At 50.6% G+C, this 19,715-nt stretch overlaps 1 protein-coding gene across 3 annotated transcripts in view; it reads right to left on the bottom strand.

The window, feature by feature from the left end:
• The window catches only part of KDM2B (lysine demethylase 2B), a 122,609-nt gene that overhangs the window by 61,591 nt on the left and 41,303 nt on the right, over window positions 1-19,715 (bottom strand). For all 3 annotated transcript variants that reach the window (XM_081252386.1, XM_081252388.1, XM_081252387.1), the window contains 3 exons: window positions 14,128-14,243; window positions 8,313-8,439; window positions 5,720-6,201 (listed from right to left, as the gene is read on the bottom strand). In XM_081252386.1, the coding sequence (XP_081108512.1) occupies window positions 5,720-6,201; window positions 8,313-8,439; window positions 14,128-14,243 (725 nt within the window). The remainder of the gene's footprint in view (window positions 1-5,719; window positions 6,202-8,312; window positions 8,440-14,127; window positions 14,244-19,715) is intronic.

The following is a 19,715-nucleotide window of genomic DNA, read 5'->3' as shown; positions in this document are numbered from 1 at the left end:
ACACAGACTGCCAATGTAAAGACTGGCCGAGACTGGAGGGATGTAGCTACAAGCCAAGGAGCTCCAAGGATTGCCAGCAACCTAGAAAAACTGGAAGAGACAAGGAAAGATCCTCCCCCAGAGCCTTCAGAGTGAGCATGGCCTTGATTTCAGACTTCTCACTTCCAAAATTGTGAGACAATAAACTTCTGTTGGTTTAAGCCAGTTTGTGGTACTTTGTTACAGCAGCTTTAGGAAACTAATACAGACGGTAATCGTTAACCTAAAACAGGGATGGGGGAAGCTGAAAGGTGGTGAAAGAGCATGGGAAGGGTGGGGAGCTGGTCAAAGCCAGTCTGACTCTCCTTTGCCTGTTACCTAAGCATACCTAATTTTTCTCCAAGGACTTACTAGGAGAGCTAAGTGTTCATTACCTCATTGTCCCACAAAATAATTCAGTGACCTAGGTCCCTGTTATTATCCTCATTTTACAGTGAGAATACTCAGATTTCAATCAGTTATACACTTAAGAATGGCCAAGGAACCAACAGAATCTGATCCTTGAAAGGACAAAGCACATTTAGTCTAATATCTTAGATTTACATACAGGTAAACGGAAAGGTGGTGTGACTTGCCCAAGGCCACACAGCAAATAGCTAAGAACAGAAACTGAAATTGAATTCAAGCATCTCTCGTGTCCTGATTTCTTGTTTTTCCCATTACGCAAAAGCCAGTATCCTGCACTCTCCACAGAATAATGGTCTTAAAAGAAGGGAGTCGCTTCAGGCACCTTAATGCCAAATCCCAAAGAGTTTCACAAAGATGGGGAAGGAAATGGCTTTCTTAGATGTTTACAGGATGCTGGTATCTCCTTTCCTGTCAAAAAGCAACAAGGTAGATGGTCATTTTGACTTGAATCTAAATCAAGACCCCCCAACTCCCAGTCAAGTTCTGAAGGTCCGAATGAGCTCCCTCGGTCTTGCTTAAACCATAGGGTCACTGAGGTACTCTCATGAGCATGGCTGCAAGGAAAAACTCAACTTTCAAAAGTCCTGCCCACAAAAAAGAGTAAACTAGACCTATAGGAACAGACACAAAAAAGGAAGCTTTAAGGGACAAAAGCAAGTATGAACTCATTAAAAACAAATTGATATATGTTTGTATACATGGGAGTGAGGGGAAAGCTCCAGAAGTACATTCAGTAAGTGATTAACAAAGGTTATTTTACAGGATGTGAGAATTGAGGAAGGGGACACTTTCTATCCTCTAGCCTATAATGTTAAAAAAAATTTTTTTTTTACACTGATCATTTAACAACATTACACTTAAAACTCTTTTTTTTTCTTTTGGCCACGTCACGCAGCTTGCAGGATCTCAGTTCCCCAGCAGGGACTGAATGCAGGCCACAGCAGTGAAAGCCCTGAATCCTAACCGCTGGACCACCAGGTAACTCCCTACACTTAAAACTCTTAAATAGATGAAATATCCAGAATCAGTAAATCCATAAAGACAGAAAGCAGACTGTGGGGGAGGGGGAAATGGAGACTGCTGATGGGTACAAGGTTCTGCCTCAGGTGATGAAAAAGTTCTGAACTAGATAGAGGTGGTGGTTGCCCAGTATTGTGAATGTACTTAATACCACTAAACTGTACACTTTAAAACGGTTAAAATGGTAAATGTCTCTTCCTTCAAGATTCTAAACTGGTGATCTGGTAAGTATAATTAATTCATTAATGTATATGATAAATGTTGTATATAATTTACCACAATTAAAAAACATAGGGACTTCCCTGGTGGTACAGTGGTTAAGAATCCGCCTGACAATGCAGGGGACACAGATTCGAGCCCTGGTCCGGGAAGATCCCACATGCCGCAGAGCAACTAAGCCTGTGCGCCACGACTACTGAGCCCGCATGTCTAGAACCCATGCTCTGCAACAAAGAGAAGCCTCCACAACGAGACGCCTGCGCACCACAATGAAAAGTAGCCTCCGCTTGCCACAACTAGAGAAAGCCCACGGAGCAATGAAGACACAACGCAACCCAAAATTAATTAATTAATTAATTTTAAAAAAACCATATATTACAAATGAAAGGAAAAAATAGGTTTTTGATAAAAGCTAAAACCTAGCCATATGGAGACTGACTTACTTTGGGGACTGTCTCTAATCCCAGGGGCTCTGGTTACCATAAGCCACCACTAGCAGCAGTCTCTAAGGTCCCAGAGAAAGAGAGAGAAGGAAAGAAGACATCATCTTTTTGCAACACAAGCCAAAGATCATAACTGATCAACCGTCAAGGGTGAACCACCACTGGTGAGAAACACAAATCACTCAATGGTAGTGGAGGCAGTGGGCATCGGCTTAGAATTCTGTCTTGGACCCACATTTCTGAGCTGACTTTTAGTTCTCAGCCAGTGTACAAGAAACCCCAACATCTGAGAAGAGTAAACAAAGGGACCTAAGCGTGCAGCCAGGAAGAAGCTGCTCGCCTTCTGTGACAACACTCACTCTAGAGGCCAGTCTTGGGTTCAAAAATCTCCTCTGGGTCTCCAGGGACTGGGAGGGACTGGGGCTAATGGCCTGGCCAAAGAGCAAGGAAGTAGCTCTATCTACCTTCTCTGGAAGAGACGAGTGGTCCACTTCCCCCATACAGGCCACACAGCACTCAGAAATGCTAGCAGAGGCTCCAATTTTCATGGGGCTCTAAGGAGACCTGTCCACCCAGCTTATAAGCTCTTTAGCCTGATAAAGGCCCTCCTCGGACAAGGCTCAAGACCATAAATATCTCTGAAGACAGGTAAGTTCAATAAGTAAGCTAAATGGTTAGATTATACTAAAAAGAGATGTGTGAGCCAAATGGTAAGTAGACATTAGGGGGACAGTAGGGAGTGGTGGGGACTGGGGTGTATGAGATCACCTGCTACTCACTTCCTGCTGCTTGTAGCCAGTCAGGAACACGAGCCAGGATAGCCAGGATAGTTTATATAACTTTTTTGACTTTTCTTTAATTTATTCTGCTGATTTTTTAATGTTAGCAAGTAATTACAAAAATACGTTCAATACTATACAGGCCAAATGCAATGCCTAGAGGCTGGATTTGGCCCTGGGACTGCCAATTTACAACTTTTGTCCCAGGACCAAACAAATCTGTTGCTTGTTCTGTAAAGTCAGTCCAAACAGTCACCTTATTACCTTCCCTCTAAATTCAGAGTCGCCTCTGAGAAGAGAGAAAATCGCTTTCTCTACAGTGGCCAAAAAAGCAGTCTAGTGTGTGAGCGCATGGACTCCCCCATCAAGCAGTATGTGTGGCCTTGGGCAAGTTACTTAACCTATCTGTACCTCAATTTTCTCATCTGTAAAATGGGGGTAACAAAAGTACCACAGAGGATTGCTCGGAGGTTTAAATGAGTTTATATATGAAAAAGATCTATAACAACAGACAGTAATTGAGATTCATTACCACATATTATCATGAGCTGCCACTGAACCCCATGGTGGCGGTTGGGGAGGATGGAGACTGGGATCCTTGAAATTTGTCTAAGCCCCTAGCCCAGGCCTCCTTCACACCATCACGGGGCCTAGGCTGAATCCAGTCTCAGAGGTCGATCAGGTGGGTACAGGTGAGGGATACAAGGGTCTGAGTCCTATCCCTAGAAAGAAATCTGACCAACCAGGAACACCGCACATAAACATAACAAAGTAAAAAAGGCTCTTCACAAGCACAGAACAACATTTCCTCTTCAGATGAAATTTTTTTAACTCATTTACAACATTTTGGAACCTTAATGCTATTAGTGATTTTATTATGATGAAAATAGCTTGCTTTCACTTTATAGGATCTTAGAAGAAAAAAGTAGCCACATGACAGAAGTCTAAGGTTTCCTTTAGGAAACCCAATATTTCCTTTAGGAAACCCAAAAACTCCATTCCGTAAGATTAGAGGTTCTTATTCTGAGGTCCAGGAATAGGCTCAGGAGTCCAAGACCCCCTGATATTGCACACAAAATTTTGTGTGTATAAGCGTATTTTCACAAAACTCTCAAGAGAGGTCAGCAACCTCCAAAACAGTCAATGAAAAAGACCTATTTGAAAGTAAAGATTTGTTTTGTCGGGACATTCACCACAGAGTTCTTTTACCTGGCAATTTCCCAGAGTTATAAGATTTTAATTTTGTGGCACCTATAGGGGGTACACCTGCTATATAAAGTAAGACATAACCTGGATTAAAGATCCTGTACACCAGTTCCCTCTGCTGGTGGTACCTGTTAAGCTACCTGATTGGGCCCCAGGTCACCCCTCCGCTAGACCCCAAGAGTTCAGCGCCTGATCACTGAGCACCTCAAGGGCAGCAGAATAGTCTTAATATTTCTAGATTCCAGGGCCTGATACAATGTTTTCTAAACAAACAAATATACAAATGAACTAATTAAGTCCTCGGTTGAGTCTGCAGCCATCAAAGAAGAGACAAATTCAGTTTCCAACCGCGGCGGGCAGCTGGATTCACTTGAGAATCAGACGTTGGAGAAGGAAGCCCAAATGTCTCTGAGGCCTCACATCAAAAAGCCTTACCAATGCTGGGACAGGAGGCAGTTCCAAGTAGTGATATCCACACAGGCACTCTGGAGGCTTCATCCCAGCCCTACTATCTACCTGCTCGGTCACCTCAGGCATGTCCCTTAACCTCCCTGAGTCTACGTCATCATTGGTTAAGTGCAGATAATATGGGTACCTACCACTTCCCTAGCACTGGTACCTGGCAGGTGGTAAGCTTTCAACAGATGTTATGATTACCACAAGACAAGGCCTCCCAATGTATTTCCCGTTTCTTAAATACATTGCACATTTGCACTCTGCCTAGAACAGCCTTCCCCATCTGGAGGACTCCTACGCAGTCTCTGTAAGGCCCAACTCAAATTCTCACTGCATAACTGTCCCAGAGCCCTGGCCCCTGGTGTGGCCAATAAGTATCCCCTCACACCACTCCCATGCCCTGGGTACACACTGTGCCCCTCAATTCCCTGTCTCCTAATTTCTTTTTTGTTTGTTTGTTTTTGGCCACACTGCACGGCTTGCAGGATCTTAGTTCTCAACCAGGAATTGAACCCAGGCCACAGCAGTGAAAGCACTGATTCCTAACCACTGGACCACCAGGGAATTCCCTCTTCATTTCTTTAACTGCCTGCTTCCCGTTCCGCCATGGCCAACACAGCTGGTGCTCAATGAGTTTGCTCAATAATTAGGCTCTACTTGGAGACCTCTGAATCCTGGGTGGCCAAGGTGGCCCTTAACTGGCTACCTAGAAGACAATCAGGATGTACAACCTGCTCACATGAAACAGAAGCATGCTCCGGGGGAAGCCAGCCCAGAGCAGCAAGTCTTCCTGACCAGGATGGAGGAGTCTGTCCCCAGGCCCAACAACAGCATCACCAGTGCACTGTAGGCAGCAACGCCTACTTCCCTTGAAGCCTCAGATTTTCAACAAGTCCTGAGAGGAAGTTCATTGTCAACTACAGAGCCAGCTTCCACCATGAGATCCCCCTGCAAGTCTCAACAGTGGCCTCTGCTGGGACACCCTAGATGGGCTTGCTTAGACCAAAGGACCCTCTCCGCACATGGACGTACCCCCAGGACAGTCTGCACCAAGCCCCCCGGAGCTGAGCTGCCGTCAGGAACCTGCTTATTAAACAGAACCTGCCGGGCCCTCCTCAGCTGCCCAGCCCAAGGTGACCCCCTGCCCACCTTCACACCCTCCAGGAGTGCCTGGGGGTCCTCGATGCCCTCAGGAACACACTTCTTGTTCTCCGGGAGGGATTCAAGTTTCTCCACCAGAGCTTTCAGGCCCTTCAGTTCAAACTCGGTGAGGTGGGTCCACTTGGCAGAGACCTCGGTGGCGGGAGAGCCGGTGGGCGTCTTGGGGTAGTCTATGGGCACCGTGGTGGACTTCACGCTGTCTTCTGACTCATTCGACAAAGTCCTTTTGAGGAAGCGCATGGCAGGGGCTTTGGGCTTCTTCCCGGGGGCCTCCGGGTCCTCGGAGGGGGTACTGGTGGGCGAGGCAGGGCCATCGGTGGGAGCTTTGGGCGTCTTATCTGCACCCTCCTCCTCTTCCTCCCCCTCCTCCTCCTTCTCCTCCTCCTGGGGCTGCTGCTCACAGGACTCCTCCTCCATCTCCAGCCAGGAATCAGATGAGAATCCGTCTATGCTGGGCTTTCTTGGGGCATCTATGGGGTGGGGGGTGGGGAGAATGTCACAAGAAAGACTGAGATGAACACCCCAAACTCCCTGTTGGAAGTAACCAGGACCCCCACGCACTACCCCTCCCCTTTACCCTGCAGATCGAGCTCTTTTGACAATTCTAATGGCCTCTGCCTCCCTCAGGCTCTAGAAAGGCTAGTGTCAGTCAGAGCTCTGCTTTTCCCCAGCCACGTGTACCCTGACAGGTTGCCTCACCTCTCTGAACACACCTGGCATTGTACCTTTCAGTGTGTAAAAATAAGGCAAAAAGAGTACATATTATATGATTCCATTCATATGAAATGTCCAGAACAGGAGGAAATCTATAGAGAATGAAAGTAGATGAGTGGTTGCTTAGGGCTGAGGGCATGGGCGTGGGGGGAGAGGAGGAGGTGGTAGCTCAAGGGTACAGAGTTCCTTCTGGGATGATGAAAATGTTCTAAAAATTGACTGTGCTGATGTTTGCACAACCCTGGGAATAGACTAAAAACCACTGAATGGTACACATTAAATGGGTAAATTGTATGATATATAAACTATATCCCAAGAATGCTGTTTCAAAATATAGGCAAAGAATACTTCCCCTGAAGGCTTGTAGTGAGGATTAAATAAGGCATCACAGAGCACAGTTCCTGGCACACAACTAGCACTCAAAAAAGTGAGGTGTCTCCCGAACGTCCCCCCTTCTCTTTGGCAGATGGACTGGAGAGGCAGGGGGAAAAAGTGGCAAGAAAATTTAAGAAAAAAGTGGGCACCAATGACCCAAACATTGCCTCAACATTTCCTCTCAAGCCTGGAATGAAATCGGGAACTTTCTTCTATGGCCCTAAATTTCCAAATGAGAGAAGTGACCCTCAGTTGCCTGGTCCTGGGGACTGCCACAGATCAAGCCTCTGGTCCTCACGGGAACGTGTAGCTACTGCAACAACAGAGGTTATCACACTACTTCACAGTCATTTCCCATCTCCTATCGGCTGGAAACTTCAGAAGAGCAGGCTGTAGGATTTTGGTATTTTTCAACGCCTGAATCATCTAACAGGAATGAAACTCACAAGAGAACCACCCCCACCCCACCCCACCCCCAGCCGACAGAACTGAATTTCCAGGAGGCACTCCCCAGTAAAGACCCCAGAAGAAACATTTCCCCATCACATGTCTGCCCTGAAACCCCTAAAGTCAGAGGGGAGTCAAGGGAAGGAAGGAAGAGGCTTACAGTGAGAGAGAAAAAAAAAAAAAGAATCTAAAACTCTTGGAGATTGCAGGAGAAATCGTGCAGACCCTAACAGAGACAGACCAGTCACGTTTTTCTATCCTATGATGAGAAAGATGCAATGAATGAGGCACAGTGACTCTAGCATCCAGGAAAACCCCTCGGCAGTAACAGCGCAGAGGCAGAGGGGAAGAAGCATGTTCTTCCTACAGATCGCTCTTCGGGGCTGTCACAGCTAGGTGCAACTTTAGGGCGGGTGCCTGTGAGTCAAGACTCAAGGACTGAGCCATTTTGGGGGGATGATGTCCCTTTAAGTAAGGGCAGCAGGGCAGGGCGTTGCAGCTGTGGCTTATAAACGCTCTCTCCCTGCCTCTGTCAGAACCACCCACTGCTCTGCCAAGCTTGCATCCCCAGCCCTGGTCACCCCTCCCTCTGGCTTATAGCTGGCCTGGGTTTTGAGGGACTGGCTGCATCTCTTAGGCCTGCTACTATATAGACAAAAACCTAACCCCCAACACAGGGAGAAAAAAGAATCAGCCAGGAAGGGATTCAAAGAAAGAACCAGGATTCTTTGTTCTGTAGGGAGCCTGTCTCAGCAACCTTGTCCAGGACTGGCCCCCCCTCCACATCTGCACAGTCAACCAGCAAGACCTGGGGGCTCCCAAGATGACTCTGTTGGGGTCACAATTTCCCTCTCTTGGACTCTGTATTCCAAGTGGGAAACTGACAAGGATGGCTTCCCCTCCCCTCCTCAAGGGTCTCTAGGAATCTGCTGACACTCAGGCTCAAAAGAATTCCCAGAACCCAGGACTCCCAAAGCCCCACTGAAAAAAATTATTCCTGCCCCAGCTGAGCCGTCGAGGCGGCCGGACTGCAAGGCTCACTCACCAATAAGCATTGATTCTCTCTGGTATTCCTGAGTGAGGTAGGACCGCTGGGTCACACAGTACACGTATCTCTCCAAGACATACCAGCACATCTCATAGTAGAAGGGGTAACGGAATTTGGGCTGCACCTGAAAGCAAAGATCCAGGTGCAGAGGTCAGTTTCTGGACGGCAGAGGGGAAAGGAGGGAGAGAACGGCACCGGGGTCTGGGGAGGGGAAAGTTCCTGGGGGTGGGAGTTATTTTCATCACCTTAGCAAGAGCACAAATGATGGGAAGGAAAAATGGGGGGTGGGCTGGAGGGAAGTGCTGGAAGGGGCAAGATACCAGCATGCACAAATGAGGAGGAAGAGCGGGTGAAGAGGCCTATGTAAGAGCATCATTTCAAAGGTCTCTGAGCTTTGCACAGGGAAAGCTGTACAGGGTCCACTTTGTGCTTCTGTGAGATGCAGAGAAACAGAGTTGTCCCCTGACCTGCTGACGGAGGGTGCGGGTACCTGCGGATGCAAGCCCCTGCCTGATTCTAGCTACAACAGGCACAGGCTCCTTGCTGGTTCTCCAAAATTCTTGCATAGACTCTACTACCCTTCCCTCCCACCTTGAAAAACAGAAATCAAACCCCAAACCTTACCCATTTGCAGAGACAGGCAGTCAAGCATATCCAGTACCCAGAGGGAGGCCGCAGGAGGCGGACCAATGAGGATGGAGGGGGCGTGGCCTCTCCTACCACAGGGGTGGGGCCTCAGAGGGGTCCACCTCCTGCTCCTCCCCCACAACACCTGGCACTTCCAGCCTGTATCTCCACAGATGACTCCCTCTGACACAAGTTCCTGGTGTGACCCTGGACCATCCTAACACTGGGGAACACAGCCCCAGGTCTGGAGCAGCAGTCCAGCTGGAGATCCCCTTTTGGCTGTTTCTGACAGGGGAGGAAGTATAGGTGCAGAGAGCTTTGTGCATCAGAGCTGTGAAAAGACCCAGCCCCAGGGGGATTCTGATGGGTGGCAGCACGGGGCCTACACCAATGAGATGGCAGCAAGACATGGGGAGGAAGAAATACCACTGATGGCCCTGTCACAGAAGAGTCTTTCAGAAACTACATCCCGAGCAGGCAAGGGTGGTGGGAAGTGGTCCCCGTCTCCCATGTCTGGGCCCTCTTCTGCGAGGCTACACGTGCATCCCACATGTCCACACTCACTCCTGGACCCTCTCACCAAGGGTGGGTCTGCCTTGAGGGACCTGTGCAGGAGCCAGAGACCCCTCCTCACCTCTCCCGTCCTCCAGGAACTCAGGGAGTTGGATGTCAAGGAAGCACACTCTCCCACCTTGCTTTGCTCACAACCAACAGGCGACATTCTACATCTGGGAGGAAGGCGAATTGAATACAAGCTGACCTAGGTGCTCCATCTGCCCTAAAATACTATTTTCCTGTGTCTCTCAGTGCCCACCTGGAAAAGGCCCCCACCCTGCCCTCTGAGAGTCTCAGCTCCAGTTCCCCATCCACCCCAGGCCCCACTGACTCAGTTTCCAGCTGTGAGGCCTTTTTCTCACATTGGGGGCGCCTCGCTTCTCCCATCTGCATCCTGGGTCCATTTGACCTCCCTGCCTCTGGTGGATGGTGTGCTTTGGAATGAGATCCTGGCTGCCACATGCTTTTGAGCTCCTCGGGGGGATGCATGGAGTTGGGAACATCATCTAGCGGTTTCCTTGGCTCCAGCTACTTTCCCGAGAACCCCAGTTTTATTGCTGGGAGAGTATTAATCTTTTTTCAGTCACTGGATCAGTGTCCTCCAGAGTTTGAAAAGGAGAAAAAGGCTCTTTGGCCTGAGGCAGACCCTGTCCTCCTGTGAAGAGAGTTTGGGGAGGGGGCAGTTCTCAGCCCCACCCCCACTCCAGAACAAGGGCCAAGCAATTTTGAAACAAATCAGCAAAACCTACAGAGCAGGCTGAGGACAGGCAGGCCTGCCTCTTCTCAGACCCTCACTCACATCTCCTGACTCGATTGGTAAAACACTCAAGTTGCTTTTGACTTTTCAAATTTGGGAAACCGTCTGAGCCAATCTGCCATGATGGGCACCATGGCGCCTGAGAATCTTTCTAGGTTAGGAAAAAAAAAATTTTTTTTTTTTTGGCTGTAGTTCAGGAGAGGAAGATAAGTCTCCCCTCACTGTTGCTGAACCCAAGGGAAACCAGCTGGGTGAAAACAAATGCTGATGAAGGAATTCAAATTCTTTTTCGTTTTATTTTTCTTATTTTTTTTTTTTTTCCAAGAGAGCACCACAGGGAACAAAACTTGCAAAGAATTGACTTACAAACAGGTTGTCGCCTTCCACCCTTCGCCTTCAAAAGGTTTCAGCCACATGCCTGGGAACATTAAACACACGATTGCTCAACATTATTTGTTGACAGCTTCGGAGCCTCATCAAATTGAGTTGTTCACCGAAAGGCAAGGCAGTCAGAAAGCAGGCCATGCTCCCAGCTTGGGGGTGGGTAATCAATCTATCAGCGGGTCTCAAGGGGTCAGTTTGAGTTCCCCAAGGTCCATTTGAGTGGCACCTGGCCTAAGCCCTTCCTCTTGGAGCTGAGTGACCTCAGGAGATCAGAACCAAAGATGTTTTGGTGCATCTACAACTCCCAGGTCTCAAGGACTTGAAAAACTAAAATATCAGGGTGGGTGGGAAGTGTCTTAAAATTTGTTTTTCTCCTGGAAAAAAAAAAAAAAAGTCAATGGAAGAAAAAAAAATCCAATGGTAGGGGAAAGGTGAGAGGAAGGGTAAATTATTTGCAATTTCCAAATAGATTCACTGGCTGAGAGGGAATAGGACATGTTGGCATTACCTTTCCTGAGAAGGCTGCTTTCACTAGAGCCATTAGGAAAAAAAAAAAAAAAAAAGATAAATATAAGAGAGATGGCAGTTTAATGATCAATTGGACCATTCCTATCCCTTATCAAGCTAACTGGAGTTAAAAATATGTAGTGAGAGTTGTCAAGATGTTATCTTCAAATAATAAACATGCAACACAACCATTCTTTGGTGTAGCTCTTCACCCCTCTGCTTATCTTTAGAATGAGAGGGGAAAGATTTAATCTACAAAAGGGGGTCAGGAAATGAAAAACCCCCCAGTCCCAGAATGCCTGCACCTGTGCGTGCTTGCCTTATGGACAGCAGGGTAAAGTCACCTATCATGCAGCCCAGAAAAATTCAACTCATGAGAACAAGACATGCTTCCTACACATAGGAGAACACTGGGGTTCCCCTGGTCTCTATGGGGAGGTTCCCCACCTTGGGCCACAAAAGCAAATTATCTTTCTAAAACAAACCCACACCGTGGGGCTTAGAGACTGACAGTTTCCTCTGTCCCACCCTCAGCATTTGGTTTCCAAGCAAAGCCGTGTTTCAGGACTCTTGAAAAACTATTTTTAAATGGCCATAACCTTCTTAAGAAAGCTCGCAGGGATATAAAGAATTAAGTTGTAGCAAGCTGACAAGGAGCCCTGGCATTTTATCTGGCTTCCAGTGCTCTCTCTCCCCAGCATCTTTTGTCTGCCTTGGCTCCTAAGACATAAACAATTGGGCCTTGTAGCCAAGCCCTCTCCAAAGACCAGAAATCAAAGCAGATTAAACAGCCTGCCGCTGGTTCCCGCCCAGCCTGCCCGCCTGCCCCCCGCCCGTCCACCTGCTTCAGGAAACCAGATGGGGTGCCCACTGAGACAACAGCGACAGTGGGCCTTGGGGGAGGGGGCGCTGCCATACTCATCTCCACGTGGGTGCGATATTCCATGGCAGCTCAGCATGGTGCTCGGGGTTCTACTCCATTACCCTCCCTCCCACCTCCCGCAGACAGGGGAGAGGATCTGGGCTCCTAACGGAATGATGGGGCCCAAATCCACTGAGATGTATGATCCAGATTCCCTGGGGGAGGGGGACGGCTGCCAAGTGAGTTGCTGAAGCCTTTAGAAATCCCAGCCTGACTCTGGCTTTCAGGAATTGCCTGGAAAGTTGTGGGCTTGACTTTTTTTTTCCTTTTCTATCCCACACCTACTTGTCTGCTCACAAACAAACTGGCCCATTCTTCAGGGCTGGCCAAAGAACAGTTGGCCAGAGTCCCAGAAAACACTTGACCCGGAGGATAAGATGACCACTCATACCCAAATGGTGCCTTTCTCTAGAACGCCACAGGGCAGCATCCCCCAGACCAGGGCTGGGATTGGCCTCCCCGCCAGACCAGGAAAGGGATGGTAGGCAGGCAACAGAAAAGAGGCACAAAAATCCACAAAGCAAGACCCAGTCTCTGCAGATCTGGGCATCCCAGCAGCAAACTAGCCTATCTGAAGAATGTGCATTTGACCTTGTTAACACACCTACCTGCCCACTGAATATGGTTCAAAGTGGTCCCCAGGAAACCCTTGGACGAGGTCCCTCAACACTGGGGCTATTAAAAAGGTCAGATGCATACACAGTGGCTAAGACTTTGACTCATGTATGTGGTTCCATGCAGACCAAGGCCTGGAAATAAGACCAAGAAAGGCACGAACCCTGGGCACAGAGCATCTGCTTCTATGAGATGCTTCTTTAGGGTCCGGGCATGACAACCCTCTCTGGGAAAAAAGTCAACTCCAAGGCAAAGCCCAAGAAGACCAGGTGTGGTCTATCCATACAATGGAATATGATTAAGCCATAAAAAGGAACAAAGCACTGACAAATACCACAACGTAGATGAACTTTGAAGACACAATGTTAAGTGAAAGAAGCCAGACCAAAAGGACATTTTATATGATTCCATTTACATAAAATATCCAGAACAGGCAAATCCATAGAGATAGAAAGCAGACCAGTGACTGCCAGAGGCTAGGGAGCGGGGAATGGGGAGTGACTGCTACTGAGTATGAGGTTTCTTTTTGGGGTGATGAGAATGTCTTAGACTTAGAAGTGATGGCTGCACAACTCTGCGAATGTGCTCAGTGCCACTGAATTGTGCACTTGGTGTATGTGGATTATATCTCAACTAAAAAAAAGAGAGAGAAAGATATTTGAAGAACTATAAGAGAAAAGAAGTAGGCCCTTTTTGCCCCAGTTTCCCGCTCTCAGACCTGTCTCAAATGCCTGGGGACGCTGGGTCAAGTTCCAGCAAGGAAGAGCCAGTGCTTTTTAGAGGAACCTCATGGAATGGAACAGAGCACGGCAGAGGGCCCATTGTCAGGTGTCTGAGCCTTGGTCCCTGCTCCTAGGGCATGGGGCTGGGGGTGGGATGCAGTGTCTGAGAAACCATCAAGGAGAAAAGCAACACCCCCCCCCCCCCGACAACCCAGCCACAAGCAGGCATTGAGGCAGAACTCAGACAGTCCCTGGGGGACTCACAGACACTGGCTTCCTCGGGGTCCTACATCACATCTGGGGCCCCCACATGGTCAAGACCTGACCTACCTTCCAAGGTCCAGCCCCGCCCGCCCCGCTCCAAACCACCACCACAACAACCATGAAATCCCCCCACTCCCTCGCATCCCTTCATACACGTGGGAAGAAGGAAGAGGCATGGTTCCTGACATCTCACGGTGCTTTCTCAAGAGATACTTCCTCTTCAACAGGGGGTTTCGGCTGTCACCAGCCTGGAGGTGAACAGAAACTCCCGGGGCTCTGGGTGGGGCTCTCGCGGGCACCCCCTGCCCTGCAGAACCAGGACCAAGACCTGGCTTGAGGCAGGGAGCAGGAGGGACAAGGGACCAGGAAGGACTTCGGAATGATCGTCCCGTGCACCCCAAGCACCAGGCAGAGCTTGGGGGCCGGTGTGGCCACGAGAAGAAAAGGAAGCCGCCTCACCCGCGTTCTGTCCTCGATCTCGTAGATCCGCAGCTGCATGGGCACGTTGAAGCTGTGCAGAATGTTTCCGCCGAACACCAGAGAGTCTACGGGGGTGTAGACTGCATGGATCCAGCCTGGGGTGGGGAGGGCACACAGAGGGTCAGCCACTGGCCCTTTGGGGGCCCTCACTATGCCCACATGCAGGAGGGCGCAGGAGGCCCAGGTGAGCACTCAGGGCCAGAGGGAGGATGCTCGGGCTGCCTGATGCAGAGGGCTGAGCTCCTGGCTGGCCTAGAGGACCCAGACCCGCAGCCCCACTGACTGCTGCTGGCAGTGACCCCTGGCTAGCTCACGTCGGTCCTGGGCAGCTGCAGACCAACCCCCTTGTCCTGAAGACCTTGGTGATGAAGTGTTACAATGGACCTGGCTGCAGCAGCCAACATAGAGGCAGGCCCTGTCCCTCTCCCCTGCAGGCCAGGGAGCTGAAAACCCCTCACTCAGGCTACTCATATGTCCTTAAGCCTTTTCCTCATCATCCCAGCGACCGTCCAGCTCAGGAGGTGTCAAGGATTGCTCGGGGCCACAACTAAGGGTCGTGACATCCCGCCAGAACCCAGATGCCTCCTCTGCCCGAAGCCACCCCCTGCCATCAAAATCCTCCAAGGCCCATTTCCAGGTGGTCTCCTCAGCCACATGACACCTGCATCCCCATATGAGTTCTGCTTCTGCTCTGCCCTATAACTGCTGACAAGTCTCTCTCCTGCCGACTGCAGCTTATTAACACCTTGGGGCACGGCTTTTTCATCTCCCTGAGCTCCTGGCCTGAAGGCTGGCACTGCAATCATGAGAAGGATAACTGAGGACTACCCTTTGTGCCAGGCACTGGCCTGAGGGCTTGACAGGGCTCCCCTCATTTAATCTTCACAAGATCTCTACAAGGTACATGCGACATTCACCCCCAAATTACGGACGAGAAGACTGAGGCACAGAAAAGTGAAGTCACGTATAAGGATTGGAACCCAGGGAGTTGGCCTCCGCTTGGTCCATGAAGGCTAGAGACAAAGCAAGCCGCCTAATTCCTTCAATGATGGGCTGAACGTGTGTCCAGTGCTCAACAGTCCTCCATGCAGCTCCTGGCTACCATACTGGACAGTGTAGAGCGAGGGGAGGGGTGGCATTATAACCCACTCCCATTTACAGATGCTGAAACCGAGGCTCCGAGAAGGAAGTCACTTGCTGAATGATGTCACAGCAGGTGAGTGGCAGCGGCTCCATTTTTAACTGCCATGCTGCACTGCCGCTGCATCAGAGGCTTATTAGCACAGGCCTGGGAGTCCCGGGAGACAGGCCTGCAAACACGGAGGGGAGGCAAAAAGGGAACCAAGAAAGACAGAGGCGAAGACAAGGACGGACAGAGGCCAAGGGGCTCATGGTGAAAGACAGAGGGACAGCAGAGGGGAAAGGGGACAGACAGGGGCAACCTGAGATCCCAAGCGTTCTCCACAATGCTGAGCCTAATTCATTCGCTTGGAAGCAAAGTATAGAGGCCTCCCCGCCCACGCCGAGCGGGAGCAGTTCCAGTCTCTTTCCTCGGGGAGCTGAACACGCCAGCCCTGAGTCACGGGCAGCCATGGGTGGCCACGGCTGCCGGGAGCCGGGCTGCCACCTGGGAAGAGAGCTCGGAGGCTGCGAGGCCACTGCTGGCATCTGTGCCAACACTCTGGGCGGCGGGCCCTCCCCTACTGGGAACGATCGGTGGGACAGTGCTGGTGGTGCTCAGGGGAGAGCAGGGGAAACCCGCCAGCCAGGAGCACAGGAGCAAAGGCTTTATGTAACTCGCTTCTGCAGTTACCTGCCCACAGCTCTGCCCGCTAGGTGTGCCCTTGCCTGCCAGGTGTGCCCTTGCGGAGCTACCTGGGCTCCTTCCCCACCACCTCCCTGCCCCCCGCCCCGCCCCGCCCCGTGCAGCAGAGCGGCTGCGCCTCTAAAGTCCCTGGCGATCCGGTGGTTAAGACTCCACACCTCCACTGCAGGCGGCACAAGTTCTATCCCTGGTCCAGGAACCAAGATCCTGCAGGCCCGCGGTGAGGCCAAAAAAAACCCAAAAAAAACAAGTCCCGTTTTCCACATCTGCTTCAGCCTCTCTGCCTCAGCTGTGTACCAGCTGATATTCTCAACTGTACATTTTTTTTGTTTCTACCAAGCGAAGCCACACTGTCTGTTACTATCGTTGTTACCACCACCAGCATTATTTAAGCAACATTTCCTAAGACTGGGACCTAGGACAGCCGGGTTCAAGCACATGCTCGTGGTGGGGTGAAGCCTGAATGGGACAAAGATTCCTGGGTCCCTTTCCTATGCCCCTCGCATGCCCACCTAATGCTTATGAAAGCCCACGTCCAGGGGCCTGGGGTGGAGACTGTCCCCAGTGCTGACTCACCACGTGGCCTGGGGCACTCGACTGTCCCCTCTCCTGGCCTCCACGTGCCCGTGTGAAATGAAGAAGACCACTGCTTCCCTTGTCAGAACTCAAACCGTGTAAGCAGCTGCCGCTGATATGCGTGGTAGTCCCGTCCATCACGAGGGCTTTGGAAGGAACGGCACCCTCGTGAATCTGCATTCATCAGCCCCGGACTCTCCCTTCTGGAAACGCAGACTCGCTCGACTTACATCTATTCCCCTGATGTGAGAGGTGCTGTTGCGAGGAGAGGGGCAGGGAATCTGTACTGACATTCCAGGGGTTCTAGGAGCTTCTCTCCACTCTCCTCTCCTCCCCAGGCCGGTGCCTCGCAGGTAGGTCAGGCAGCCTGGCCTGGATTAGAGTCACTGCCCAGCCCCCTGCCCGCAGCCCTCCTCACATCTGCTCCGTTACTTAAACGCTTGCTTCTAGGACTTCCCTAGTGGTGCAGTGGTTAAGACTCAGCGCTTCCACCGCAGGGGGCGCTGGTTCCATTCCTGGTCAGGGAACTAAGATCCCACATGCCGTGCAGTGCAGCCAAAAAATTTAAAAAATTAAAAAAAAAAAAAGTTAAAAACAATTTTTTTTAAATAAACACTTGCCTCCGGAAGAACCACTGAGTGGAAATAACAGCATTCAGAAGCCCCATCTGAACCCACCCTCCCAATACTCATTCATTGCATCCCAGGGAGCACGAGAGCAATTGTTCCCAGACTGGTGACTGCACCGAGGATGCTGGCATCTGCCTCCTGCTTCCAGGCCAGAGACTCCAACAACATGAAGGCGATAACAGAGGCTACCAGGCCAAGAGACAAGGGACAGATCCAGTCACGGAAGGAAAGCAGGCGACCCACAAAACCAACTGACGGGTATTCTCTGGGACGTGAAAGGTCGAGAAGGCTGCGGGGGCACATGGTGTCTGACCCACAGCCCAAACTCTCAGGGTTCAGAATGAAAAGGCCCCTGACCCACATTTGTGTGGCTGTTGCAGGGATAAACCCAAAGGTCCCAGAACTCAGGGGTGCCTCACAGAGGCCCACGGCCTGCTTCCTTCAGGAGCATCCATGAACTCCCTGTGCTGGCCCAGGCCCGGGGCTGGGCACGGTGGCTGCCAGGATGAAGCCAGGATGGCCTCTCCTCTCTGGGAGCTCATAGCTGGTACCAGGGGCCCAAACTGCCAGGCCACGGGCTGCATCAGACCCAGGGGCATGTACAGTTTGACCCACCCATGTTATCAAAATGGGGAAATTTCGGGCTTCCCTGGTGGCGCAGTGGTTAAGAATCCGCCTGCCAATGCAGGGGACACGGGTTCGATCCCTGGTCCGGGAAAATCCCACATGCCGCGGGGCAACTAAGCCCGTGTGCCACAACTACTGAGCCAGCGAGCCACAACTACTGAGTCCATGAGAAGCCCGCGCACCGCAACAAACTGTAGCCCCCGCTCTCCGCAACTAGAGAAAGCCTGCGCACAGCAACAAAGACCCAACGCGGCCAAAAACAAAAACAAAAAAATAAATAAACTTTTTTAAAAATGAGGAAATTTCACAAGGCTATCTGAACTGCTTTCCTCTCCAGAAAAATGAGAAGCTGGGCCCATCAGGCCCTCCAGCCCTAACTGGCTGGAGCCAAGCAGCAATTCCCCAGTTTCCCAGAGCGCCTCCACCCCAGCCTGCTTCACTGCCAGCCCTTCTCTACTCTGCACCCATTTTACAGATAGATCATCTCAGGTCCAAGCCATTATACTGTTAAATAGCTAGGAGTTACTGTTTCTCAGACTTGCCCAAGTCTAAGAAATACCTGGGGCTACTGTGAATTTTACTACAAGGCAAGGATGGGAAATACTTTCAGGCCAGCCCAAGCCACAGACCCCAGGGTCCTTCCCAAGCCCCTGTACTGGGCTCCACCATCCTGATGCTACCTGGCTGGACATACACTCATGATGGAGTGTACATCTCACGTCCTCCCCAGCACATTCCGCACTGCCAAGTGGACCCTTAAGAAAGTTTATGAAATGAGCACAAAATTCTCCCAAACTCACACAGCCGAGAAGGGGGACCAGATCCCAAGCCTGCTGATTCCCAGGCTGACAGGGAACCAGGTGGGTTCTGAAACTAGACACACTTGGGTTCTCATCCTGCCCTGTCACTTATTAACTGTGTGACCTTGGACTAGGTTGTTCACCTCTCTGGGCCTCAGGAACCTTCACTTTTAAAAAGGGGATGGGAGGGCTTCCCTGGTGGCGCAGTGGTTGAGAGTCCGCCTGCTGATGCAGGGGACACGGGTTCGTGCCCCAGTCTGGGAAGATCCCACATGCCGCGGAGCGGCTGGGCCCGTGAGCCATGGCCACTGAGCCTGCGCGTCCGGAGCCTGTGCTCCGCAACGGGAGAGGCCAGAACAGTGAGAGGCCCGTGTACCGCAAAAAAAAAAAAAAAAAAAAAGGGGGGGGGGGTGGGAGTGGGGGTTGGGGGGATGTTTCCTTACATTCTTACGGAGAAGTAATGTACATAAAATGATTGTTGCTCAGTAACGCAAGTTATTACTATTAACTACAGTTCACCTGGGCAGGTGAAGCCAGAGGGGGAATTGGCCATAGGTCAGGTCAAGGGAAGGAAAAAGATGTCACCAGTTCCACTGCTGAGTTCCAACTCCAGCTTTCCTTACTCCTAATGATCAGGCTGAATCTTGGTGACTCCCGGGCCACTCCTGACTCTAACTCTGACTCTGTGGCCTGGCGAGGCTACTGTATTCCCACCTCCTCCACCTTTGAGAGCTGCCAGCTCAACGGGACAAACCCAAGCCCCTTTCTCCAGGTCATCTTACTCCTGAGTCACCTTCAACAGTCTTCCTCTTCCAGGCAGCTTTCCTGGACTAACCAAGAATGAGGCCTGAAGAACCACCACCTCTGAAGCATAGCTAGCACCCAACCCCTTCACCCTCAGACAAAAGAAGAAAAAGATAAACCAAGTCTACAAAGATACTATGACATTTAAAATCTTCCTAACCCAATGGCATCCACGAGCTTTCACAGAGCTGATGGGGAGGCTTGAGGCCAGCGTGAGGTAGGGCACATCTAAGGTCACACTGTGGAGGTGAAAACCCAGGTCAGAGGTGGGAAATGCCAGAATTAGATTCTCCACTTTCCACACCC

The sequence above is a fragment of the Mesoplodon bidens genome (genome assembly GCF_964165515.1).
Source record: "Mesoplodon bidens genome assembly, chromosome: 13".
NCBI classification, from domain to species: Eukaryota; Metazoa; Chordata; class Mammalia; order Artiodactyla; family Ziphiidae; genus Mesoplodon; species Mesoplodon bidens.
Note: the sequence above shows the minus strand (reverse complement) of the source record. Positions and strands in the feature narration are given on the sequence as shown.